The 27,173-nt window shown below is 44.6% G+C and overlaps 1 protein-coding gene across 1 annotated transcript in view; it reads left to right on the plus strand.

The window, feature by feature from the left end:
• Positions 1-26,917, plus strand: part of HSD17B2 (hydroxysteroid 17-beta dehydrogenase 2) — a 457,046-nt gene extending 430,129 nt beyond the window's left edge. Inside the window, exon 5 of the mRNA XM_078671012.1 lies at positions 24,355-26,917. Within this exon, the coding sequence (XP_078527138.1) occupies positions 24,355-24,719 (365 nt within the window). The 3' untranslated portion in view covers positions 24,720-26,917. The remainder of the gene's footprint in view (positions 1-24,354) is intronic.
• The last annotated feature ends 256 nt before the right edge of the window (positions 26,918-27,173 follow it).

Here is a 27,173-nt window from a genome sequence, read left to right on the forward strand (position 1 = left end):
ACCCGCCTGGAGCCTTGTGTTCTCCACTGTCTCTGTGTCTTCAGTGTCTCCCACTGAGTCCTGGCAATGGTCTCCCTCTCCGCCACCCCCCTCATCACTCCCTCGTGCCTTCGAAGCGGTGGGCGCTCCTCCAGCCATTGCTACACATCTTCCTGGTGGGTGAAAAAGTACGTCTTTTCTTTAAAGATGACTTTGAGTTTGGCCGGGAAGAGCAGCATGTATTGGATCCGAAGGTCTCTCAGCTTTGCTTTTACTGCATCAAAGGAGCGTCTCTGTTTCTGAACTTCTTGGCTATAGTCAGGGAAGATCATAATCTGTGCATTTTCCAGACGGATCTCACCCAGCTTTCGGGCTTCGTGGAGGATCTCATCCCGGTCTGCAAAGTTAGAAAATCGGGCGATGGTCGGGCGTGGTCTCTCTTCCACCAGTGGCTTCGCCAGGAGCGCCCGATGTACCCTCTCTATTAGGAAGCAGTTGGAAAATGTCGCCTTAGGCAAGGTCTGCAACAGCCATGTGCGCAGGAACTCCACCATATTGGACCCTTTGATACCTTCCCTAAAGCCCACAAAGCGGAGGTTGTTGCGCCGGGCCCTATTTTCCGCATCATCCACCTTCCACTGTAGTTGTTTATGCGAGGCCTTGAGCTCCTTCATGTCCTTCTGCAACGAGTGGATAGTGTCCTCTGCTTCCCCCAATTGTGTTTCGGCCGTGGTCACCCTCTCCGTGAGATTGCGAAAGTCCTGGCGCAAGAGCGTCACCTCGGAGCCCACTTCCCCGATCTTGACCTCCAGCACCGCCCGGGATGCCTGTATGTCTTCTCTAGATGCCTGGATGGCCCCCATCAGAAGAGCCGTGTCCGAGCATGGACTCATGGCCTCCACGCCTGTTGGTGCTGTAGCGGGAGCCGACGCATACCGATCCAGCGTGCCCTGGTGAGGGACCTTTGGGGCCGCTTCTTTCGTGCCCATCTTGTCTGTCCGGGGCGGCTACAGGGTCAGTGAGGGCTGGATAGAGTCCTCTTCACCTCCCGAATGCGGGGTCCAAGGGTCAGGTCTTCCGTACCCCCTTGTCACTGTCGACCCAGCTTCACTTCATCAAGCTACACGCACGTGACTCCAGGCGCAGCAGGGCCTCAGATGCCCCCCCCCGCAGGGCCATTGCTGGCGACCGTCCGGTGGCCCACTCAGCTGTGTGTCCAAGGCGGGGCGGGGGGGTGGCAGCGGGCGGCACTCCCAGGGAATGATGGCTTGGGTCCCTGCCGAGAAACACGCTGCCCTCACTCTGTTTTTCTCCGGCCGGGCCCCACTTACTGGTGTCTGTTGGTGCTCCCTACAGGCTTCCAACTCCTGCAGTGCCGATGTACAGGCCTCGCCTCCGCCGGGCCGTTTCCTGGAGGCCCGGTTCTGCTGTGCATGTGGGGGGGCCTCTTCCAGTGTTGGGAGTGAGCCGCCTCCGCCCGGCGTCTTTCTCAGGCCCGGCCGGCGGCCCGTGGCCGTCGCTGTGAGTCACTCCCTTGTGGGGGGCGCAGGCAGGAATCCCCGGCGCCCCGCGCTCCAGTCAGGGGAAGCTGGTGTTCCGCTGAGCTGTTCCTGTACCTTCCGGCCGCTGGGCCTTCCCTCCTGGGAGCAGGCCCTCTTCGAGGATTCCTGCAGTCCCTCGGCCTCCCTATGCTCCGTCACCGGGGGGGTGGCGATACTCTGCCTCCCCGGTGGGATGTCATGGTATCCCGGATCGTCTGCCAAGTCTGACGGTCTCAGGGTGTGCGTCTCGCAGCTCCGTCCCAGACCCTCAGCTCGCCACCTTCTTGAGGCCGCCTCCGCCCGTCTCCAGGGAACCGCCGCTCACTGCCAGATCTAAGGGTTCACGGACCTCCTGCCGCAGCCTCGTCCACGTCCACAGCCCCACGGGGCTCTCCGGTGATCTGTGGCGGCAGTTGAGGAACCTCTGAATGCCTATAAGTCAGTCGGATCAAGTTGGCTCGCCGGAGCATCGCTGGTGTGCGACTTACTCGCCCATGCTGTTGGCCACGCCTACCTAATGGTGGGCACACTTGTCTGGTTCAGTGCACCGGGAACAGTGCAGTGAATTCCGAATGAAGTTCAATTCAAGAAGGATATGTAAGGTTCCAAAATTTATTCAATGTTTTCCGTTAGAATAAGTTTCATATTTTCATCATATGAATCATCAAAACGATAATTTTTAGCGACATCACAACGCTAAATGGGCTCCAATGCATTTCGGACAGGAAGTCCTTTTTCAAGGAGCACTGCAACAAAAGAATAAGCGGATTCTAAATCAATGAAGGTCCTAAAACAGCAGCGTGTTAAGCGTTACTAAAGTGTTTGGGTGAGTCAACCTCATGCAACCCTGGAGCGGTAAAACAGGAAAAGAGAAAGAATCCTGGTGTTTAAATGATCAATAGTGTGCAGGAGGGTGAGTTGGATGTGCGGGAAAGTGAGAGCTAACAATTAAAACACAAGAACAGTGAAATGGTGGGGTTTAAACAGAGAAGTGGACTGCTCGACGGTGAGTGAGACTTACGTCCTCGTTTGTGGGGGTGCAGGCGAATAGCGGTCATGTTTGTCATTAAAGGAAACGAAGCCCGGTGGGGTGAAACTTACTTCGGTTGAAAATCACATGGCGTTCGGAAAACGGGTGTCAGGTACAGCAACTCCGCGGAGTTAATGCGGAGTTTGAGCAGAAGGGTGATGGTGAGAGTAGAGGAAGGACTACTACGGGCGAGTGAGAGGCTGGAGAGTGACGGGATGTGTGCGGCCATCTTGGAAGGGGGTGAGGGTGAAGAATGACAGTACAGATCAAAGGTGAAGATAACAGGCAAAGATAAACAATCAGCAGAACATGGATAAAATGCAACAGTAAACGTCTATTATAAGTAACAGCTCAGTTCGGTGCGGTCATTGAGACCGAACGGTTTCTGCGACTGCAGTCTGTACATCCATGATGTTTCACGCTGTAAGAGAGTCTTGTTGTTGTCTCTCCCTTTGGTTTTTGGGACCAGTTCAAGGACCAGGTATTTGAGCTGAGCCACATTGTGGTTTGCCTCGTTGAAGTGGGTAGCTACATTGGATTTAGGATTTCTGGTACGAATGTTTGACTTATGTTCATTAAGTCGGGTCTTAATTTTTCTGCTGGTCTTGCCCACATAGATTTTGCCACACGGGCATTTCAAGAGATAAATCAGGTTGGAGGAGTCACAAGTAGCGTCCACATTTAATTTGATGTTGAAGCCTCTCATGGGATGGTTAAGGTTATTGTCTTTAATAATGTTGTTGCAATTGTTGCAATGGTTGCAAGGACGAGTGCCAGTGTGTTGAATAGATGCAGCGGTGGTTGTGGTTTTAGATAAGATTTCCTTGAGGTTCATTGGTCGTGTATATGCAAAAATGGGCGGATCCTTGAAGAGATTCTTGAAATCTGGTTCTGATGACAAAATGCGCCAATGTTTCAATATGATGTTCTTGTAACATTTGCTTGAGGTGGAGTATCTGGAAACAAGGACCATTCTTTGATCGTCAGTTTTAGGAATGCTTCGTAGAGCTTCTGCTCTGGAGATAGCAGAAGTACGATTGACGGCCTCCTTAAGGATTTCTTCGGGATATCCTCTATTCCGAAATCTTGCTGTCATGGATTCAATTTGGGTCGTTCTTGTGTCTGAATCAGAAACAATGCATGTTACTCTTAACATCTGACTGTAAGGCAGGTGTCTTTTTAATGAGTTCTGATGAAAACTGCTGAAAAGCAAAGAGTTATTGCGATCCGTAGGCTTACGGAATAAGTCAGTCTCGATACCCCGAGGGGTTAATTTAATGAGGACATCCAGAAAAGTTATTTCCTGGTGGCTGATGTTCCAAGTGAACTCAATTCGATCATCTTTGGTGTTCAGATCTGTCAGGGCAAGTTCTAGATTCTCTTTGGAGTCTTTCCAAATGAAAAACAAGTCATCGATGTAGCGTACATAGAGTTTTAGGTTGTCCGTCCAATTTGCATCCTTGTAAATGTGATTGAGCTCAAAATTACCCATGTACAAATTCGCGTATGTGGGAGCCGCGCAATTGCCCATGGCCATTCCGGACATCTGGAGGTACCATTTCTCTTCGTGTTTAAAGTAGCTGTGATATAAGGTGTATATCATCAGTTCCAAAATAAAAGGTTTCAAAGAATCGTTCATGTCAGATAAAAGTAAGGCTTGTTCCACGGCATTAATCCCTCCTTCATGGGGGATGGAGGTGTATAAACTTTTCACGTCTGCTGTGCATAAGTATACTTTTTCGTTTTCAGAGATTTGTACGGTGGAAAGCTTATTCAAAAATTCCGTAGTATCTTTAATGTAACTTTGTAGACTTAAGACCATGGGTTGCAGGTAACGGTCTATGAATTTCCCTGTGGGTTCGTGAATCGAACCTCTGGTGGAAACAATGGGGCGGAACGGGGGATCCATCAAATTTTTATGTATTTTAGGTAGCATGGTAATGGATGGGCTTCTCGGATGTTCCACGTTGAGGTATCTTTTTGTTCTGTCATCGATGACACCATCGACTGTGGCTTTGTCAATGATTTGAGAAAGTTCCATTTTGTAATCGTTTGTGGAATTGCCATCCAAGGGTAAATATACATCGTGGTTCATCACATGTTCGCGAGTTCTCCGGTCATAGAGTTGTGTGTTGAGGATTACAAGAGCGCCACCCTTATCAGCTTTCAAACATTTAATGGAGGGGTTCCTGGCAATGTTTTTGAGAGTGTCCAATTCTTTGTTAGTGATGTTTTTGCGGGTCTTTTTGCGAAAATTAATTTTGGAGATATCCTGTTTCACTAGAGTCTCAAAAGTGTCTATACTTTTGTGACTGGTTGGTGGCATGAAGGTGCTACTGGGTCGTAAGCCCATGAGTTGGTCAGGTTTTGACTCCTTCGGTGGTTCTAAAATGTTCTCGAAGAAGTGTTTCAGTCTTAGTTTTCTTGTGAGTTTGAAGGTACTCACGTCGAGTTCAAGTAGGTTGGTATCACTAGTGGGAATAAAGGACATGCCCTTTTGAAGGATTCTTGTTTCAAGGTCGGTTAGTTTGACATCTGAGATGTTAATGACTAACAATTCTTCTTCGTTTTCTGTCTGGTCTTTGAGGTTTGTTGGGTGTCTTCGTGGTTTTTTGCCTGCCCTTTTGCCCCGTCTGGGTCTGCGGTTTTGTCTGGGCCTACCCCTAAAAAAGGCTCAGTGGTGGTTAAATCAATGTTGGATGTTGATGGTGTTTCGCTGAAGGGACCAGTGGAAGTTGAAGCTCCTGCTGGGGTTCTCTTAGGTGGGCGGTTAGAGTTGTCACTCCCAGAAGATGAGGTGTCGGTGTTAGGATTGAAGGGTTTATTCCTGCGGCGTTCAGCGTATACATCCGCCCACGTGTATACCTCCCCTGAAAATATGAAACTTATTCTAACGGAAAACATTGAATAAATTTTGGAACCTTACATATCCTTCTTGAATTGAACTTCATTCGGAATTCACTGCACTGTTCCCGGTGCACTGAACCAGACAAGTGTGCCCACCACAGGGATGTGCCTACATTCCAGTAGCACACTCAACTCCGTTTCCATTTAGGACGCACCCGAACAGTTGCGTCACCTGTAGGAGCACCTTAAAACTGACAAATCACCTTAACACGTGTTTAAACGTGATACAACCGGCTGTGCGCCAAGCCCAAATCCTTACTGTCTCACGCCTACCTAATAACACTCTTAACCACCCTGTTAGCACACCTAATTATCACAATCTCACTCTGTTGCCCCTACTTAACTTCTCCCCAAAATATCCTTATCCACTTCCCTCGTACCCAACTACGACCTCACACGCCACGCAGTGGAAAGATATTGCCTAATTCCTTCTGCATACAATTTCGTAAAACCTCTCCAAGCATGCCGCAAAAATTATTAAAACAAACTCCTCAAAGAACACCTAACATGCTAATAAGAGACAGTTCTACACATGGAGGCATTTTAACGGACTTCATTTTCTGCACCAAGAAATCTGCCAAATAAAGAGTAAACTTCCTACAGCATCTGCATGCAGCCAACATAATCATCATCCCTTACGGATCTAAAATCACTAAATTCCTCTCCCATAAATCTGCCAGTGAATTTTGCATTTCCATATACAGGAATGGGAGCATCCTAATCCAAGCCTCAGAACGGAACCTCATTGTTTTTTACCATCATTTTCCCAGGTCTTAGTGCCTCCATGCCATCAGCTCTCAGCGCCACTCTTTTGCCACCCCATCAAACCTACACCCACACTCTCCTCCCTCAAATGAAACCCCACTTCCTAATCCCTCCGCATCTTCACCACCTACACCCTTCACACCCTCCCCTTCCCGAAACACCTCGAAACCATGGCCATATACCATGAACTATCTCCCCGCCATAAAGGACCTCTTCCCACATGCAGTTAGTCCAAATGACCACACTTGAATTCTCACAACATCTGATTACGAAAGGACATAAAGTCGAGCACCAACTCTCCTCTGAATCACACAACTATGACCAACACAGTTCCTGACACATACATGCACTCCGACTCCCTGCATTTTTCCCCCTGGGCGCACGTCCCCTATACTCACTACCACCTTATACCTAAATGTACCACTACCAGAAAGTCAGATTTAGAAGCATAAATGATTAGCAACTCATACGACAGTTCTCTTTCCCTACCCTGTTACTTGAAGATTCTGGTTATCCCCCGTACTAGGAGGTTCCAGCTACTAATTGACCTTCCAGATCACCTGCCCAACTAGCCACCATCCAGCTTAACCAATGTGAACCAAAAACAGGACCTCCCTTAAACTACATGCTTTACAACTGTTGGTCTGCATCCAAACATGTCACGAAAAAAGCGGAAACCAACCTACTACATAATATTGACAAGTCCCCAAAACTTGGCTAAACAACCACTCAGCCAACATTATTGATCTCCTCACACCACGGGGCGTCTCAATAATTTCCCGCAACAGAAAGGATCGTATTGGTGGTAGATTAGCAATCATACACAAAAACGATCTATGGCTAAAAACCCTTCAGCACAAATGAATGCTCAGCCTTCGAACATCTCGGAGCTGACATCTTCTCCAAAGGCTGCAACCCAACCAAATTCCACACCAACTTAGAGGACATTTTTCAAAATGACTTCTTTTTTACACATTATCTCACATTTAGAAGGCAGAAATCCAAAGAAAGTCAATTGATAATAGCATTTGTTCTATTATTCTGTGTTCCCCTAAGTTTCTCGATACAAATGGTACTTCACTTGTGTGGGTTAGCCTAGTGCTTGTGACAGGAAACGGCCCAAAATGCATACTGGACACATCATATTTTTCCAGTGAAAACTGAAGCTTTTTTCGCAATGTGGCTAGCTGTGGGTTTCGAACGCTAGCTCAGCAGGCACCTAGAAAAACCTAGCATACCAGTAAATCTTTTAAAACTAGACACCCAGAGGAATTCAGGATGTGATGACTTGTGTTCCTCTCACCAGGTTCTGTTACCCAGAATCCCTTGCAAACCTCATACTATGTAAAAGTCGCTGGCACACATTTTCTACCACCGATCGTTCCCCTCGGTTTCACGATAAAAATATTACCTCGCTTGTGTGAGTGTCCAATGCAGAGCCAGCCTAAAATGTACATAAAAAGAAAACATATCGCTTAGAGCTCGCTGTGCTATCCCCTCAATCTCTACATTTTTGGCCCTTTTCAGTCACAGACTCATGGCACACCCACGCAAGTGAGATATCATTATACTCGGGAGATTGAGGAAAATGCTGTGAAACCATCAAATATTGGGGTCTTGCCGCATAGCCAGGTCTCCTGTATACATATAATCTCAGTACTTTTTGCTATTGAGGAAAATGCTGGGTGGTAGGAAAGTTGTGCCGGCACAGAGATCTCACTCCGAAATGTGATAAAATGTGATTTTCTTTTTTGAAAAATTTGAAGTTTGTATGGCATTCTGGGTAGGAAAACGTTTGGGGATCCATGCAAGGCACACCTCCCCGGACTCCCCTGGTGTCTGGTTTCCCTAGATTGTCAGCAAGCCCGGGATCAAAAAGCAGGTGACTCCCTCGCAAATCCAGGTAGTTTTGTGATTGATCATTTTGAACTGTATCCACACAAATGAGGTACCATTTTTATCAGCAGACTTGGGCAAATGTTGGGTGGGTGGAAGTTTGTGGCCTCCCACAGATTCCAGAACTTTCCATCACGGAAATGTGAGGAAAATAAATTTTTGCTTTTACAAAGTTTGAGGTTTTTAGGGATTCTGGGTAACAGAACCTGGTGAGAGCTCACAAGTCACTCCAACATGGATTCCCCAAGATGTCTCGTTTTAAAAAATATACAGGTTTGCTAGGTTTCGCTAGGTGCTGGCAGAGATAAGGTACAAAATCCACAACTAGGCGCATTGCGAAAAAAGTTTTTTTTTTTTTAATGGAAATGTGATGTGTCCATGTTATGTTTTGGGCCGTTTTGTCTCGCGGTCACTAAGCCTACCCACGCAAGGGAGGTACCATTTCTATCGGGAGACTTGGGGGAATGCTGAGTGGGTAGAAGTTTGTGGCTCCTTACTTATATATTTCAGAACTTTCCTTCACAGAAATGTCAGGAAAATGTGTTTTGTTTGACAAAGTTTGAGGTTTGCAAGGGATTCTGGGTAACAAAACCTGATGAGAGCGACACAAGTCACCCCATCCTGGATTCCCCTCGGTGTCTTTTCAGAAACGTATATGTTTGTTAGGATTCCCAGGGTGCCGGCTTAGCTAGGGTCCCAAATCCACAGCTAGGCACATTGCAAAAAAAAAGGGTCTGTATTCTGTGAAAACATGTGATCTGTCCACGTTGCGTTATGTGCCATTTCCTGTCACAGGCACTAGGCCTACCCACACAAGGGAGGTAGCATTTTTATCGGGAGACTTGGTGGGAATCTTGGGTGGGCGTTGCACCCACTAAGGTGCACTATGTGTAAGAAGGGGATTCCATCTCAGGACATTCCTGTAAATTAATATACACAAAATAAGACAGACCTTCAGATTTTTTGCGTTTTGTGTAGGATGACATAATCACGTACATGACTATTAGGCCGTAGTGTCCGTGTGATATACGGAAAAAAATGGCAGTGGAATGCCGACGTGGCAATGAAACGTGGTAGATACCGATATATGCACTACTGTGAATATAGTTGTATATATCGGAAGTAAAGAAAGTTGACAATGTTAGAAAATCACACTTGCGATTAGAAACGCCTTATGAGATTCTGGCAACATTTATTGTTGTTGTCTGTTCTATCTTGTAAGAGGATGCCTCCACCTTTGTATGCCGGTTTTGTGATGAGTGTGGGGTTATCCTGTAGTTTTCGGATGACCTATCTGTCTACTTTGGAACGGTTATTGTAGGTTTCTGTTTTGTCCATTTTTTCTATTCATGATAGACAGCTTGTTCAAATGTTGTGATTTCCACTGGGATGCTGGCGGGTGGGGGTATGAAAGTAGATTTGAGTTTCAAGCCTGTTTCATTGATGATGATGTTAGTATTACCATTGATGGTCTGTTGTTTCTCAAAATAAGCTTTGAGGTTCCTGAAGAACTCTGCAAGCTCCACATGAAGCTGGAACTTGTCCAGTCTCGTGGTAGGGACGAACGTCAGGCCTTTGTTGAGTACTGTTTCCGCATTAGGTGACAGTGGGGTGCTTGATAAGTTGAATACCAGTGTGGTGGATTGTTCCTTGTTCACTCTTATAAGTGCCCGCTCAGTCCGGGTTGTTGTTCCAGTGTTTTGTTCCGTGTGTTGGCACTCACTGCCTCCTCTTCTTGTGCCCAGTGCACCTGCTGGTTGTTCATTCTCCGTCCGCGGGGTCTGCGACACTGTCCTAAAAAAGGCGGTCTTGGGTTTCCTTGGAAGAGGTAATAACATCTTGGAAAAAGCAAGCACTCATAGGGAATACAAGATTAAGTAAAGCAAGTGAAATATAAGCAGGAACAACATGGTTACTCTAATGCTTTTACACTCATTATTCAGAAATCAATTAGAGTTTTTGCCTGAAAAGTTAAGGACATGACTTACAAGGCACAGAAGGGACCCGTTTCAATATCCATTGTTTATATCCTTACAAAATGTAAGCAGTATGGTTTAAAAAGACCACATCCCAGAATTGTCTCAAGGCTTCTTCGCAGTGGGGTGAATTATAAAGATGAGTCAGTACCCTCAAACACATTTTCGCCTTATATAGGGTCTTCACTCTTTCCAATTCTTGATTTGTTTATGCTCTATAACTCAGCAGGAATGTATTTGATGATATAAAAATCCCTGGGAGGTGGCGGGAGGCTTTCTTTCTGCAAAAGCTTAAAATAGTTCCTTAAAACCTAATATATCAGTGTCTACTTTTGCCATAATATATTTGAAGAATGACCATCATAATGCAAGGACTGTCTCCCATTAGGACATGGCCACCACTTGACCAATGATGTTCAAAATATATATAGTCGTATCACCATTAGGCTACGTCCACTATCAAGTAATAGTTAGCCAACACTGAGCCAGAAAAGATCTTAAATAATGAAGAAATTATTTCCTTATGTGAGTGGGGCACCAGATCCTTGTGTTAGTCCCAGATACTTGAGATGTTAGCAAAAAAACTGTCTTCCAGGGAGTGCAACCAAAAAGGGCCCCCTCACTCACATACATCCAATCACACATGCAAACGTAGATTCTGTAGTTGGTGGGAAAGGGAGGCACATGCTAGCAATGTTCCCACATTTTGTGGTATGTTTTCTCCTGGCAGAATTGACAGATGTTATATTGGAAATAAAGGAAATAAGTGGTGGGTTTAGATTTCCAAGTATCCAAGTATGGCAGTTATCACTTGGGGCTGTATTATACATTGTGACCTAGGGGTGCAACAGGCATGTGGACCCGCGTTGTGTGCCCCCAGGGCACAATGGTATTACTGAGGGGGTCGCAGACGCATGTGCATCCTCTTTTGTAATGCTGATAGTGCTGGCGCATATGTTGTGCTAGCGCTATGATAAGAGGGCATGCCCTCATTTAAAACGGTTTTTAAATAATAAGTGACTCCTGAAAAGAAGAAAACCCACTGTAGTTATGCATGGGCAAAGGACGTTCACATTGAGTAGTAAGGGCAGGTGGGCTGGAGCGTAAGGAGCACCTGAGGTGGGTGGGAAGGGCACAAGGCCTGGTTATAGTGCCAAGTTTAAATTCTGTACATTATTGTCCTCTTTTTAGAATATATACCACAGTAAACATAAAGAATTCTAAAACAATGATTGCCGTTCTTCACCTGGAATAAGAAGGTGCTTTTATTCCTATTATTTCCTTCTCTTGTTCGTAACCATACTACCTTTGTTATACTATGTGATGCAAGATTTCTAGAGACCAAGCATACTCTCAAATATACCGCCGAAAGCTTACTAGAAAGTGTGATGGACAATGTTAATTTTGAGGAGACGCTATACTGAGACTTTTTAGGGGACAATAATCACTTGTTGGTCCAGGAGTTACATACGTTTTGTGATTGAGGTATGTTGCACCTATTGTGAGTTAGGTAAAATGTTACTTAGTCACAGGGCAAAGTGATAACTTGAGAATTGCCATACTGGAAGCTTCTGAAGCCGCTGTCTCATGCGCCAGAGCATTTGTAATTAAAACACTGTAAGGCCCTGATTACCTACGTAGACAGAGAGATTGTGCACTTTTCCCTTCGCCTCGGCCTGCCAAGCCCGAGACTGCTTAACTATACCAGTACATGGCATTGTGGTGAATTCTATCCTTTAAACATAATTAGGAGGTTTGAGCTTAGGCCAAGTCAATACCTACAGATATTGTGTAACTGCAAGAGAGCGGATAGTGTTCTGTTTGAGACTTGACTTGGATTCATGGTGTATTGCGGGATTGGAATGAGTGGGTAAGAAGGATGGAGGACAAGGATTAATCAGTCCCTTAACCAGTTGTTGTTGACGGAACAACTCAAGGAGGAATGCTCTACCTCTCTTAGCCAATACCGGTCTGATCTGACAGAGAGAAATCCTGTGTGATGACGGAGAGGAATCCAACAAAACTTGCAGTGTTAGCTGATAAATGGTCGACTGTCAGGGTTTACAAATGGCTGGAGCACCATACCTCTAAACTAAAGGGAGACAAGATCTCTCCACAGAATAGTCCCAAACCAGAGGGTAACGGCCTGGGCAATTCTCCTGAGACGCGGAGGTTCCAGGAAACAAGAAAATCATAATGGTGTGTCCAGGAAGGGGCAACATGAGAAGGCAAGGTTAGGAATCCCTTCTAAGTCCAAGGTGGTGACTTGTTTTAAGTGGCACAAGGTCAGACATTAAAAGAGATTGTCAAGAGAAGGAACTTGTCTAAACACCACCCATGATAGCAAATGTGTTACATGTGGGTGAACATACCAGAAAGGGACCAGTTGCACTCAACCTTGTAGCTAGTGTCATTTGAGAAAAAGACCCAAATGCTCTGATACACATTTACCCTAACACAATGGAATTTTTGCAGGAAGTTGGTATCAATGGAAGGAAAGTGGCTGCCCAGAGGGATACCGGATCCTTCTACTCTATGTTTGAGAGGAAGTATCTTAAGCCTGAGGAGAAACTCCCTGGGACCAAGGATGCAGGATTGGTAGATAGTGGAGAGGGCACAGAGTATCTGCTTGTCAGGGTTGATATTGAGCTTAATGGGAAGGTGGCCATCACTGATGTCAAGGTAAAGCCAAAGCAAGTAACCAGTTGTCTCCTAGGAAATTATTTAATTACCCCAGGCTTGGTGCGAGGACCAGAAGCCTTTATGGTTTGGACAACACCAGCTGTGTTGACCAGATCACATGTTGCCCATCAACCTCAGAATCAGGCTGGAATCATATCTCATTTACACATACCAGGACAAGGTAGTTTTCAGGAAAAGGTGAATCCAGGAAGGCAGTGGCGGTGGAAGTCATGGACTCTGCTCCAAAGGGAGGGGAGGATGATGCTTTCAAAGTGGACTATCTGCTAGAGTCTCGGTCACTTCTAGAGATGCAGATTTTGTTAGCTACGGGAGGGCCTACACAGGAAGATTTCTGCAAGCCATAGGAGGAGCTCTCTACGTCTGGGGTACTTTGGAAGGAAGCCTAGGAACAGAACAGCAAAGGAGTGGTCAGAAAACACTATGTTGGCTGGGAGGATGGTCTACTCTAAATTTGGGGTGGCCGAAATTTGTGGAGTTGATTCTGCAGAATTACATTGAAATTCCACCAGATTCTGCAGAATTCTGTGATGGGGTGGAGTGGGAATATGGTGTTTTTTTTCTTAGCACAAAATGAACCCTCACATCCAGACATGGATGCAAGAATGCATTTTGTCTAAGAAAATATTGCGGCCCTCAGGCACCCTTACATACTCTACAGTGAATACAAGTTGTAATCACTGCTAGAATGTAGAGGTGCCGCGTGATATGCAGTGGTTTCTAAACATAAATGGACTGCTCCCTCTTCCCACTGTGATTAGAAACCACTGCATCCCCCTCACTGCACTTCTATACTATGCAGAGTTTTAAGCTTTATCAATGCAGAGTATGTAAAAGCACTAAAGGGTTCTGCAATTGATTCTAAACACAACAGTAAGAGAGAGTAGAATCTGTATGTTTAAAAGGCATCACAGAATATAGTATTTTTTTCCATTGGTGAACTGCTGAAATTTATCAGCAATTCTGAGTTACAAGATTAACGCGGAGTTACCAAATTCTTTCAATACTGCCGGCAGAATTAAAATTTCCACCTAGGCCTGCTTTATAGTGAACTGGTAAAGCCTGAGCCAGGAACTAGCAAAAGGCTAATTGTTCCATTAATGCACAGGAACTTTCTGCTGTCATTGGCCCATGAAGTACCTTTAGCAGGACACTAAGGGATTAGAAAAACCCTGGATAGGTTGGACTCCCTGTTCTCCTGGCCAGAACTGTGCAGAGACAAAGAGAGGTTCTGTAGAACCTGTCCTGCTTGCCAGATGAGTGGTAAGACAGAAAAAAAGACTGACGCCATGTTGGTGCCTCATCCAATTGTAGGTGTTGCATTTGAGTTGGTGGAATACACATTATTGCTCCATTTAATCCCCCCTTACCGTCAGGCAAAAAGTACATATTGTTGTGGTGGCTCAAACCAACAGCTACATTGAAGTTTTCCACTGGCTTTAGTAAGTGATGAGTGGGAAGGAACCTCAGTCTCCACAGAAGGAGGTGGTGGACTATGTGATTGGCCTCAGAAGATTGATGGTGCAATGCATGAGTCATGAGTCAGGCAAAGGAGAACCTTCAGTCTAGCCAAGCGCTGATGAAGGAATAGTGTGACCAGAAAGCTACGCTGACTGGGTATCAGGAGGGTCAGGCGGTGTTGGTGCTAAAGCCTATTTGTCCCAGGGCTTTGGAGGACACATGGTGTGGGCCATACAGAGTAGGTTAGAAAGTGTCTGAGGTAAAGTACTTGGTGACCACAGGTGCCTCAAGGGAACTCAAGAGGGTGGCCCATGTGAACAGGCTGAAGCCTTACCTCTGGAGAGACTACACAGTGAATGTCAAGACTATGGCAGAGGAAGTTGAAGAAGACAGCAAGCCTCTTCCTGACTTGTTGCAGAATGATAAGAAGGATGGCACTATGGAAGGGGGTCAGTTATCCCTTGAGTTAATGTCTGAGCAGGCAGCAGAGAGTGTAGACAGGTCTTGGGATGACTTGCCAACCTCTTCTCACTGACTCCAGTCCATTGGAGGCCAGGTTTCAGTCTGTGATGGAGTGAGAGGTGCCTGCTACCCAGAATGAAGTAAGTGCAGGAATATTGGGGCCAACTATGGAAGTATAGCTGTTCCAATTTGCTGTTTTCATCTCCAGGAAGCATACCAGGAGTTAATATGGACTGCAGGCTATTTGATGAACTCTAGAAGGTACTATGCACTGAACCGGTAATGAAAGCACCTGACTACAGTCAGCCTTTCATTGTTCAGACAGATGACTCTGGCAAAGGAGTTGGATCATTGTTGGCTGAACTACATGACAAAGTTATAAAGGGTCCGTGAGCCTTTAGTAAGAGATTACAACCCACAGAACAGAACTGTGGAGCTAATGAGAAGGAATGATTTGCCATAGTGTAGGCCTTGCACAAATTTCACCCATACTTGTTTGGTACTACGTTTGTGTGCAAACAGATCATAAGCCACTGAAATGGTTGATGGCTATGAAGGGAGAGAATCCCAAGTTGCTGAGAATGTCTATTTCTTTGCAAGGGTAAGACTTTGTAGTGGAGCACAGAGCCTGATTTAGCCACAGGAATACTGACACACTTTCCCATTGGTTTTCCTAACTGACCACTTAAGCTCTACAGGTTAAGAGTTGTTTTTTAGTATTCAGATCTGTAAGGGGTGTCTGTTGGGACGGTAAAGTCCTCTTCATGGTTAAAGATGTGTACACCTGCCCTGAGTGCCTAACTGTACTGTTGTCTGGATCCCTAATACAGATTTTTATCTATTTTTTAATCGCAGGCGAACACGAATCATGCACGCAATGTGCGCCATGACCAGGACTGGACGAAGCTTGCAACATTTCACTCTGCAGAGTTACAGAAAACTCCGCCAAATTCCATGGAGTTCCATGAGCTGGCAGAGTAGGCAACCTCACCCTTTTCTGCTCCATCCATCAAGCTGGCAGAGTAATACTGCCAGTCACTGAAGAGACGAAGCAAAAACATTGTCTCTATAAGGCAAATCAGAGAGTCAATAACCCCCAATCCTTCCTCAGACACAGCGCACTGGCAATACACCTCGAGTTGACACTCATTTACCTTGTTGATGTGTTTATAAACACTCATAACATGGGTGCAACTGTACCTCTTGGGACACCTCAAAACACTTGTTTCGGGATGCTTGTGTTTGTGAATGAGGCACAGCGGCATAAAGTGATGTGCGTACGGTCACAATGTTAGATTAGAGAGAAGGCGATGTAGGACTGATGTGATGAGCAAAAGTACACCAGCTCGCTTCAGTTGTAGGGCGCTCTTCATAAAAAAAACTGTAAAACATGACCAGAACTTCCGTAGCCCACGTGCACCGCATGCACACCTATGCACTAGTAAGGGCACCGTTATGTTATGTTATCGTTATTTATAAAGCGCGATAATTACTCGGAGGTGTCCTGGCGCTGTGAATAGTAGGGGCCCACATACACACTTCGGAACTTGCAAAGACTACACTGCCAACAGCAGGCCGGGATTCCCCTCCACTGCCCACGCGCTCCCTCTCATAGGTCCTGTGCTCCATGCACTCACCTGCATCAACCAACCACACAACACACACATGCTGAGGTCCTACCTGCACAATGTAGCTGGAACAGAAGGCTCATCATGGACAGATAACGGGCAGTCTCATCTTGCAGTCACTGCTTTCTGCTGTCTTCCAGGTACTCCTGCTCCGCTTGCTGTTCCTGGAGCCAGACTCTTCTTATACCGATTCTCTCAGGGCTGTGTGAGGCTCACATGTGTCTCCCCACACCCGGGTTATGCGAGCCTCGCCTCCCCAGGCACATTCCAACTTCCAGTCGCACATGTCGCCAGCCCACCATGTACCACTGCACCAATAGCAAGGTGTTTCATTCATCTGTTTATGCCCACCCCTTCTCGCCGCCTGGCTCGATAGGTTTCCCAGGCCTGCCATTTTGACTGAAAACACCTTCTTTAGTGCAAAGCTTTCAGGAAGTTATAGTTTTTTGCCTGATCTGAGTCTTTCAATAGTGCAATGTTCCCTGGGGCCTTGACACATCTTCCAATGTGGGCGGTAAACTGCACCATGCGGTAAAACAGTTTTTTGCATAACTCAGTACTCTAAGCGGGGCGACAAAAACGCAGAGAACTCCACCAGCGGAGTGGATTTCACCGCCCACCCCTAGCCATGACATAAGCCTGTCTCATTGATTGCAGTCTTGTTGGACCAAGCGGGTACCCAAAGTGCTACCCTCATAGATGTGGAAAGCTACCGCCTTCACCAGGAGTTATGAATAAACAATAAGGGCAGCCCTATATGCCCACGTGGCCCAGGGTCAATACATATTACATAAACAATTGTCTTGTTTCAAGTTAAAGACCTGTGGGCGATTCAGAGGAATTTACAATCCAATTACAAGATTAATTTATCATCACCTAATGTTAATTAAGAACAGGAAACACATGACAAACTGCAGTTTCTGTCAGATACATGTGCTAAACAAATTTGTATGCAATGATTTGTGAAAAAGTGATTATAGTGCAGACAACACAGTGCTCAAATAGTTAAGTTATCTTTACAACAAACATGACATAAGGCACTGTGTAGATCTCACTGTTCATAATAGGGTGGTGTGAGTTGATCCACATTCTCTACAGCATCAGTAATGAACACTGCTTGCAGACTGAATGTGTGTACTGAATGTATGTGTAGTTGAAATAGTACAATACATGGAGGTAACAGTGCTAGACAGTAAGTGTGCTGCGAATGTACACTGAGTAAGTGTGCCTGCATTGGGATATATCACTGTGGCTGACATCCCGGTGTGAACTCTGGTCACACCCATGAATTGTGTTGTGGGCCAATCAGCTTCAGAGTCATGCCTTCTGTGACAGACATCATTTCAAGAGGGAAAGAAGAAAAAGAGAAGTGGACACTTCAAAAGAAACAGAAACCCAACAAAAAACTTCAGAGACTCCGACCTTAAATCACATTTTGGTGTGTAGAAATATACTATAACAAACATTAGTAAATGCATTAGGTTTCACCTATGTTATTAATAATAAGCAGTTTTTGGTTGTCAGTTGTAGCTTGTTGAGTAGTTATAAAATGTATGTAAGATAAAGTCTGTTAAAGTGTTATGCCTTGTTTATGTACAAAAAGGCAACATATTGTGCTATTACTAGTGGGATAGTGTGGATAAGCAACATTTTGAAATGGGAAATAATATAATTAATTGATGTAATAGAAATATGATGTGTTTGGAGGAGCTTTGACAAATGTTGGACCAGTGCCACTGCATCTGCTGCACCATTGAAATGTCTCTGGTGCCTGCAAGATAACCACATTTGTGACTGTCTGTTTAGTAGTAAAATAAAGCAATGTTTGGTGTTTAGAGGAGAACGTTTGACCCTGTGCCACTGCACCTGCTGCACCATTCAAATCAAGACCCTATTGCCGGTAACGTGACTGCACTTGTGACTGCCTGCTTAGTAGTACAATATTGCAATTGTAGTTGTTTAGAGGGGTACATAGATTGTTGGGCCCTGGTGTCACTGCACCTGCTGCACCATTGACATCATGACCCTAGTGCATGCAAGGTAACTACACTTGTGTCTGCTTATTTAGCGGTTAAATATAGCAATATTTGGTATTCTGACAACTTTTGGCCCCGGTGCCAGTGCACCTCCAGCACCATCGAAATCATGGCCCTCGTGCCTGCTAGATAACTGCACTTGTGACTACATGTTCAGTAGTAAAGTTAAGCAATATTCTGCTTTTAGTAGGGTCTCTAGAACTTTTGGCCCCAGTGCCACTGCACCTGCTGCACCATTCACACCAAACCCCATTTAATTGCAAGGTAATTGCAATACTGACTGTCTGTTTAGTAGTTAAATATAGCAATATTAGGTGTTTGGAGGAGGTCATGATAAAGTGTGGGCCTGGTGCCACTTCATCGGAAGCACCATTCAAATTATGACCCTGTTGTCTGCAAGGTAACTGTACTTGTGACTCCCAGTTCAGTAGTAAAATATAGCAATATTACGTGTTTAGTGGGGTGCCTACAGCTTTTGGTCCTGGTGCTACTGCACCTGCTGCACTATTGAAATCATGACCCTAGTGCTTGCTCGATAACTGCACTTATGACTGCCTGTTTAGTTGTAAAATATAGCAATATTTGGTGTTTAGTGGACTTATGACCACGTTTGGCCCTGTGCCACTGCACCTGCTGCGCCATTAATATCAAGCTCATTTCAATTTCAAGGTATCTGCAATTGTGACCACCAGTTTAGTAGTAAAATATAGCAATACTATGTGTTTAAAGTTCTGAAACTTTTCGTGGCTTGTGCTACTGCACCTGCTGCACCATTCAAATCACGACCCTGCTGCCTGCAAGGTAACTGCACTTGTGGCTGCCTGTTTAGTATTAAAATATAGCATAGCTCTTGTATATTATCTTTATCTTTTACATGCAATATTGATTACAACATTTAGAATTTGATCATAATGACCAAATACATTAAGTTGAAAAAATCAATCTGATAATGCCTACAAAGTGCAAAGAAAGGTACTGAGGAATGAATGGGAAATGCCATAAATGTCTTAAGGTTCAAGCATCTGTTTTGCATAACTAAGTAATAAAATGCAAGCATTCCAGCAGCTGTCTGCTTTTTCCATGGGACGAGATCTTATCTTGACAGTGAATGGCACTTAACCAGTGTGAACAGCTTTAGTAGAAGTACCATAAATGTGTGTAGCCAGGGGAAGTTAACAAAAAAATGAGTTCAACACAAAAGCGAATGCACACAGTAATTTGGTCACGGGAAGTGCTAAGAGTCCCCTTTTAAGCTATATTAAATACAAGAGATTTCACAAGCACAGCACAAGCACTGTGCAGGCGATATCTAAAAAGTGGAGGTTAAGACCCCAAAATTGTTATCTGCCAAGCAGACAGATAGGCTATGTGAGAAGGGGAAGCTCTGCAAGACTTCTGCCTGTGTCCAGAACTAGGGGCAAAGGCCTGCCAGTCTTACTGCTGGGAGAGGGGACATTACCTTGGAATACCAAGATCACCTGCCCCACAGCCTTGAGCACCAGCGTCTGCCTGCATGCCAAGACCAGTGTGTCCTGTGAGGAAGAGGAGGGTGTTGGAGGGAGATGAGACTCAAAAAACGATCCTGTGAAGGCATTTACACTAGAGTCTGCTCCCGATTCACCAAGACCCTTATCACCCTTGTATGCCAGGAGGGGCTGCCAGTACCTATGTTGCCAAGACATTTGGGCTGTCGCCCGAGGGAAGGACTGAGGCTGTGTTTGGTGGGTTGAGCATGCACAGTGAGAGAGCTGCCCCTGACTGACCCCCGAGGACTGCAGAGAACGCTGTGGATGACACCACACCCTTGCTGGGCTCCTGTTGGGAGCTGACGAAAGCATTCCCTTGCCCCCTAACTGGAAAGGCAGACTTACCATGTCTTCCTGAGCTGAGAGCTGCTCAATAACTGGAGATGCTGGGTGCGCCACTCAAAAGGGAGAACCTCTGCCAGCAGGTGCGACTGTGTGCTCCGCAAGCAGCCCCACTTCTCCGAGAATAAACAGACCTTTTGCCCGCCCGCACTGAGGACACCACTGCAATGCTGAACATTCCTGTCTTGCAAGAGAAGATAAGATGTGAACTGGGCCTGTTGGGCCCCGTGGGACTCACTACAGGTGCTACAGCAACATTGACACATTTGACTAATTCCTGAAGCGTCAAAGGAAACTCTTGACTATAGCCTAATATGGAGCATTCCCTGCATGCGGCCACCAGTGAATGGGGAATAACCCTGAACACGTTGCAAGGAAGTGGGTAGGAATGGGATCTGCCTGACAACTACTAGAGATCTGACCTCAAGGGGTTTGTATTATTGCTTGTGCATATCAGTATTCCTTTGTATATAGAGTTAGAAATAAAATACTTATTTTACTTATAAAACAAGTATTTGACTGGGCATTGATTTATTGTTTGTACTGTTTGCACTATGAGTTATGAGTCATGTTTACTCTCTTGTATCTTCACCTCCCCCATGATGGAGCCTTTGATTGCTAGTCCAAAGCTACCACTGGGAGAAAAGTGCAGAAGGGGTACTTGATCAAGTTGCTCAGGATCCATAGTAGGTCGGGCCCTGGGACAGCAGGTGTAAAAGATCTCAACCACCATGGTTGGGCCCTGTAGATCTTGTGTACCCAGGACGCCACGAAAGGGATTCTGACACAGACCATCGGACTGTCAGCAGGAGCAATTGTGTCTTCCTAGGTCTCAAGACTCATTGCACCTTACACATACCTCAGTCACCATACCTAGGTAGCTCCTGGACCACAATCCAGTCCATGTGGCCATTTGATCCATCCATGTGTCCTTATCAACATTTGTCCTAATCAGAACTCAATACTACAGATATGTTCAGAACGCTGTCAACACCATTGCACACAAACTCAATTGACTTTAATAAACTGCATTGAGAACAGACTATAGTTGTGTGTTAAACGAAACACATTTTGAAAAATATGTCTATGTACAGCACCATTATTGTCTCACTTCAATATGTTTTTTTTCACTGGTACACATTGCACGTATGTCTTTTTATTTGTCCATTTGAATTTGTGTATAGCTCAATGAGCACTTTTTGCAACTGCTGTTGGTTCTTATTCACTAATTCTTTGTCCATATTAAAAACACTTATGAGTCTAGTGATACTGTTATGAGACTGTGATAATGTTCATTATATTTAGAGTATAAATTGATATTTTTTCTTTGCCAAAATTATGAAAATTAGTTCCTAGTAAACCATTATTCATTTACATATTAGAGTAATGATGGCTGCTAGCCAAGGCAAGTGTTTTAGGTCTGTTTGGGAAGGGAATGTCCCCTGCAAATAATACAGGTATGTTCCTGTGACTTCATTGTCAGACTGCATGTCTTTATGGTGCACTGACTTTTAAACAGGCACTCGTGTTATGGAAATCTCACTGTGAGTGCAGAGATCTAAGCCTCTTTTGGCTTTGCAAGGTCCTGAAAGTGTCCTATGACCTGGACGGACGCACCAAGCGTGCCCTCATTAACAACAGAGGACCACTATCCCTGTCCTGGGTGAAGCACATAAAGCAGTGGTGGCAGCATACCATGCTTTAAGACTATATTGCAAAGAGACATTTTTATCAGTAGCACTGAGAGTGTGGCCTACAAGCTTCTCTTTTATAACGTTCCACTCATTGTGTGAAGTCTCAGAACCGTCAGCTGACACCCTGTGGATATGTTAAGCGTGTGAAGTGTGCTTGTAGTACATGTGCTGTATCAGAACTCTGCAGGTGAGTGAGTCTGAATACTGAAGCAAAGGTGGCCCATTTAGGATGCCCCTAGTTTGGCTACAGACAGCTTTCCCGCACAGAGTAAGTGCATTGCCTGTATCCAGGGTAGGCATTCCATGAAGGTCCTTGGCATAAATGGTCTGCTGATTAGTTTCTGCTATTTGGGTGCTGGTAGGGGTGAGGGTGGCATTGCAGTTTCTATTGCGCAGCATGACGAGGGTTCTGGGTCAGGTCTGTCCTTTTGTCTATCCCTGACAACAGCATCAGAGTGACTGACATACAGAGGCAGAAACCTCACACGTTTTGGTTCCCATTTTGGGGGAGTTGTTTGAAGACAGTGTCAGTGCTACCTACTGTGAGAAGCATCACTATACAAACAGGCTGTGTCTGGAGAGCAACCTGAAAAGGAGTCTTGAAAAGAGAGCTACCTTAAACCTATTTTGAAGTTTGAGGCTGTGAACCTATATCGCCTTTTGGAATGTGTTTATGAGAGGGGACCCAAACTACCCCCTTTGTTCCAGTTCAAGGTCTTTCACGGCCAAGGAAAGGGGTGCTCCATTGAGTATTTGAAGGACTTCTGGGTTGCTAGAGCTGGTGTCTGCTTGACAGCCAGTCTCCTCAAGGTGAGGGGACATCATCTGAAATTTGCACTTTCTGCTAGAGGAGCTGAGGGCCTACCCAATGCCAAGAAGCCTGCCTGCCTGCGGAAGTTAGAGAAGAGACTGTTTAGGAGGAGAACCTTAGAGGATACCTGGACGGATGGACAGCCATATAAAACTGACTGCCTGAGTGAAGCCAGAAGCAACCCATTTTGTTGAGATTAACCCTGTCTTTTAGAAAGTTCCTGGTGGGAACCACAAAAAACCTACATGAATACAACAGTTCAGTGGTGCTTGCAAGTGCCTTGGGGATAGTGTCGACCCTGTCGGGGTTGCAACTGCTTTGGTGATGGTCGCCTATACCTGACTTGAGGTTGGCAAACATCCGAAGTGGACTGCATCCATCTCACAGGAGAGACGGAACTACAGCAACTGGACCTGCGCATGCACTCTAGGGCAGCTGGATGGTGTTGACTGAACCAAAGTGGTCACATGAGAAGAGATGAAGGCTGCGTCCAGCCTTTTTGGTATCTTCCGATTACTGCATCCAACTACCATGGGACTCCTCATGCGGCAGGGTGGTAGGAAGACTAAGGCGTCAGAGCCACACTAGTTGAGCACAAGAGATTCAAGACTGCTTTCTATCTGCTACGCCCACCAGGGATAAGAGCATATGATAGGTATGAACCAAATGCTCTTTTTACTTGAGGGGCCACAGACTCTGCCTTCTGAGCCTGATTCATGCTTCCTCCATAATTTAGATGAAAACGTTATCAAAGATCCCTTGGGTAAAGGAAAGATTACACAAGGAGGAGAGTCCAGTGGTTGTAGTGCCGCAAGGGATATTCGTGATCAAGATCACTGCTGTGTATGCTGGATGAATTGTGTAGTATTTAGTACAACTGTATGATTAAAAAGCACTTTCTTTTTGAAAAAGACCAGCACTTGGCGGGACATAGAATTTATTGTCTCTTGGTTGGTTTTTGAGTTCTGAGCTTTTGCCCTTCACACTACCTCCCTGAGAATCCTGTGAGCTCGCCCTCACTACTCTGAGTTAAGTGTGGAAAGGGTTTGCATAGTCATGCTAGGACAGACCCCGGGACACCAGTGGCAAACACCTCAACCACCACTATTGTGGCCCTGTAGCCCCCATATTCTCTGGTCCCCCTTTCCCTGAATGGAGGCTGACAAAGGCTATTGCTACTCCACTGTTTTCATTGAAGCTACCAACATTTTAGCATATCTTAAGCACTAGATTACAACAGCATGCTCACACCTTTCACATACTTTCGCTTTTTGAAGTATTTTTTATTTATAGCCTGCAAATGTCTTCCCTTATTTTTAAAAACTATATTTCTTCACAAACGCAAAAAAAACAAATGTTACCTAAAGTTGCTGTGCATTAGATCACTTGTCAAGGCTTACTTCTTGATGAGATCACTGAAGCTCCTTGATTCGATAAATGTTACCTTTTGAAGGTCAGGTGGGAGCAGAAAATCCTATATCTCTTGATGGATTCAATGCACCATATTTTGTAACAGAAATTGAATGAAAGAGAACGTTTTTTTGACCTTTGGCTCCATGTGTCTACCTTCTGACTCTTGCACTGCTTTTTTATATTTTAGGTATTTGTGGGCCGCAAGAGAACTGGTCTGACCAAGATGAGAATATTCTGTGCAACCTTGCAGATGACGTGAAGGAGGACTACGGGGAGGACCGCATTAGAATGATGAAGGAGTGCTACAAGCGCATGTTGAGTGATTCTTCTCCCGATCTCTCTCCTTTCCTCCATGATGCAACTCATGCACTTCTAGCCAAGAAGCCACACCTCACTTACACACCTGGGAGTTTTGCATACATAATACCATGTATTTATCGCTACTTTCCTGTTTGGGTGTACGAGGGCCTTGCCAGGAAGCTTTTTGACGGCTACAATATATCACCAAAAGCCCTACGGCCAATTCTGACCCCTAACAAAAAACACAAATAGACACAATGTACATTCTTTCCTTCACCGCTGCACCTTACGTATTGGGAGTGACCTGCAGATGATACCAGCAGCATTTGTATAAAAACCAAAAAAACACGCGGACCTCATTGACATTAACTTTTACCAATATCATTTTTAGTTATACAGTTTTAATATGAATTGAAAAACACTGGTGCTAAACACAAGCAAACGCTTTGTTTGCTTGTTTAGCAGTCTACGTACGACTTTGCTAGTTGGCTGACACTACCTATGGACATGAAGGAAGTGTAGTAGCTGCTACCAATGGCCTTCTCTTTACTGCCATTGCTCTTGCTTCCTATGGCCTGAAGTCATAAAAAATCAGCATTTGTGAATTACATGACTGGCTGTACTTGATAGGAGCATTTCTACCTCTCCAGTCCCTGTGGGTGCTTTTACCTCACCACAATGATTATATGTCAGATTAGAAGTGTTTCATGCACACTTTTCCTACTTCGGATAGTGCCTGAAACTTTAGACAATTATAGAGCCTTTGTTCGGATCACCAAATGAGGCGAACTACCTCTTGCTTCTAGATTACTCCAAGTTGCTGCAAATGTAGTGTTGGCCTTGTCTGAGATAGAGCATTGGTTCTTCAACTGCAAATTTTATAGCAGTTCAAAAGAACAATCTATAACCCTGAAATGAACTTGCCTGCTACAATCTGTGAGCATGATAGGAGGTACAATGCTATCGTACTGTGATCTGACAGTCGTTAACGTTTGACATTGCCTTATAAAATGGGCGTAGCGAGTATCAAAATATTTAAGATACATGAAATTTCAACGGGGGCGTATCCTTTGCTGGATCTAGTGAGTGACAGACACTTGGGGCTGAATCAGAGCCATCTCTTTTACAAAAGTGTTACCACAGGTAGACCTGGGCAAATCCTTTTAATTCTGAACTGCAAATATTTGCAGGTATCTTCAGGGAGCTTCGGCTTGGCTCTTAAATATATGCAGGTAAACGTGAGCTCTTGGTGTGTCAGAGCCACTCAACCCCCCCAAAAAAAGATTTGTCATTTTAACTTTAGGCTGTGTAGCTTTTTTATTTAATTCTGATCATTTCTGAAATATAGCACAATGATGTGTTCTGAACATCACAGCTATCAGTCTTTCTCCTGTGTAAGCAAGGAACCAAGTCTACCTTATCCGTATACTATAGACATAGTCTCGCTCATTGGGACCTGCCACCCCCTCTAAAATATTAGAAGCATTTGCTTTGAATATGCCTGTGATGACTGATCCTCCTGACCGACCAAGGCAAAAAATTCAAATTGAAGAAAGGGCCGCAATGAGATCCACCCCAAAACTCCAAATTACATGATGAATATGGATGCTTCCAAGGCATCCGGAATACCTCAAAGTAGCATAGAGAGCTTTCTGTCTTGTCTTTATTACTCATGAGTTCTCTTCCTTGCTAAACTCTGAGGATCTTGATGAGCGAGCACATTTTAAAGTTGTATTTATCTACTTACTTTTAGTGTATATTTCAGCATATGCTTTTAATTAACCACACTTTTGCCTGACCTGAAATCAAACATTGAAAAATGCAAACATGAGGCACTTAAATATAGCAGCAGCATTTTCAAAAGAGAGTTAGGAGCACTGATACCTCTTTGGTTTTAAAAATTCACAGGTACTCGAAAAAAAGGAACCATTCCCAAAGTGTCTGTCCACTACTGAACCTCTAACTCTCAAGAAAGTAAATGATAAAGCTTTAATTTGTTCAATACCGCAAACTTTTAATATGGCTAACTGTTTTACACTGCATTCTTGAAACCTTTTCCCAAGTTATGAATGTAATGTTTCATTTTTAGGCTCATGCATTCCCTTGTTGGTCTTCCTGGGAAGTGGAAAATTCATGTACAACTATGTCAAGAAGACTTTTAAGTGCGGCAAATTGGGATCATGTGTGGGATGGGATTTCTGATCTTTTCTCTTTAAATAATTTATGAAAAACGTTTTTATGAATAATAAAGTGAGAAACATGATTTGCATCCTTTAGATTAGAAAACATCTTGCTACATTTTTCACTTTGTAATCTGCTGCCAATTTTTAAGGTCAAACACTACTCTAATATTGTTTTTCATACGGGTATTCTTGTGAATCATGACACGGGTTTTATGTGAAATAAAATGTGAAATATAACATAATAAAATGAAAACTATTTTAAATAAATCATTATATTACTCTGTCACACTAATATCAGTAAACCATATGGAGCATGGTTAAGACCAGAAACCTCTCTGTAGCTTTTAAATGTGCAAACTACGTGCTCGTTGCAAACTGATGGTATGGTATTTTATGCTCTTCATTCAAAAGAGCTAATATTCCCATACTCCTCTGTGACTCTAGCAGAAAACTCAACAGAATATTTCAAGATATGCATGACTTTGTTGCTCTGTGTGGTTCTAGAATAGGCTTCAATCTCTTT

The sequence above is a fragment of the Lissotriton helveticus genome, chromosome 12 (genome assembly GCF_964261635.1).
Source record: "Lissotriton helveticus chromosome 12, aLisHel1.1, whole genome shotgun sequence".
Lineage (NCBI taxonomy): Eukaryota > Metazoa > Chordata > Amphibia > Caudata > Salamandridae > Lissotriton > Lissotriton helveticus.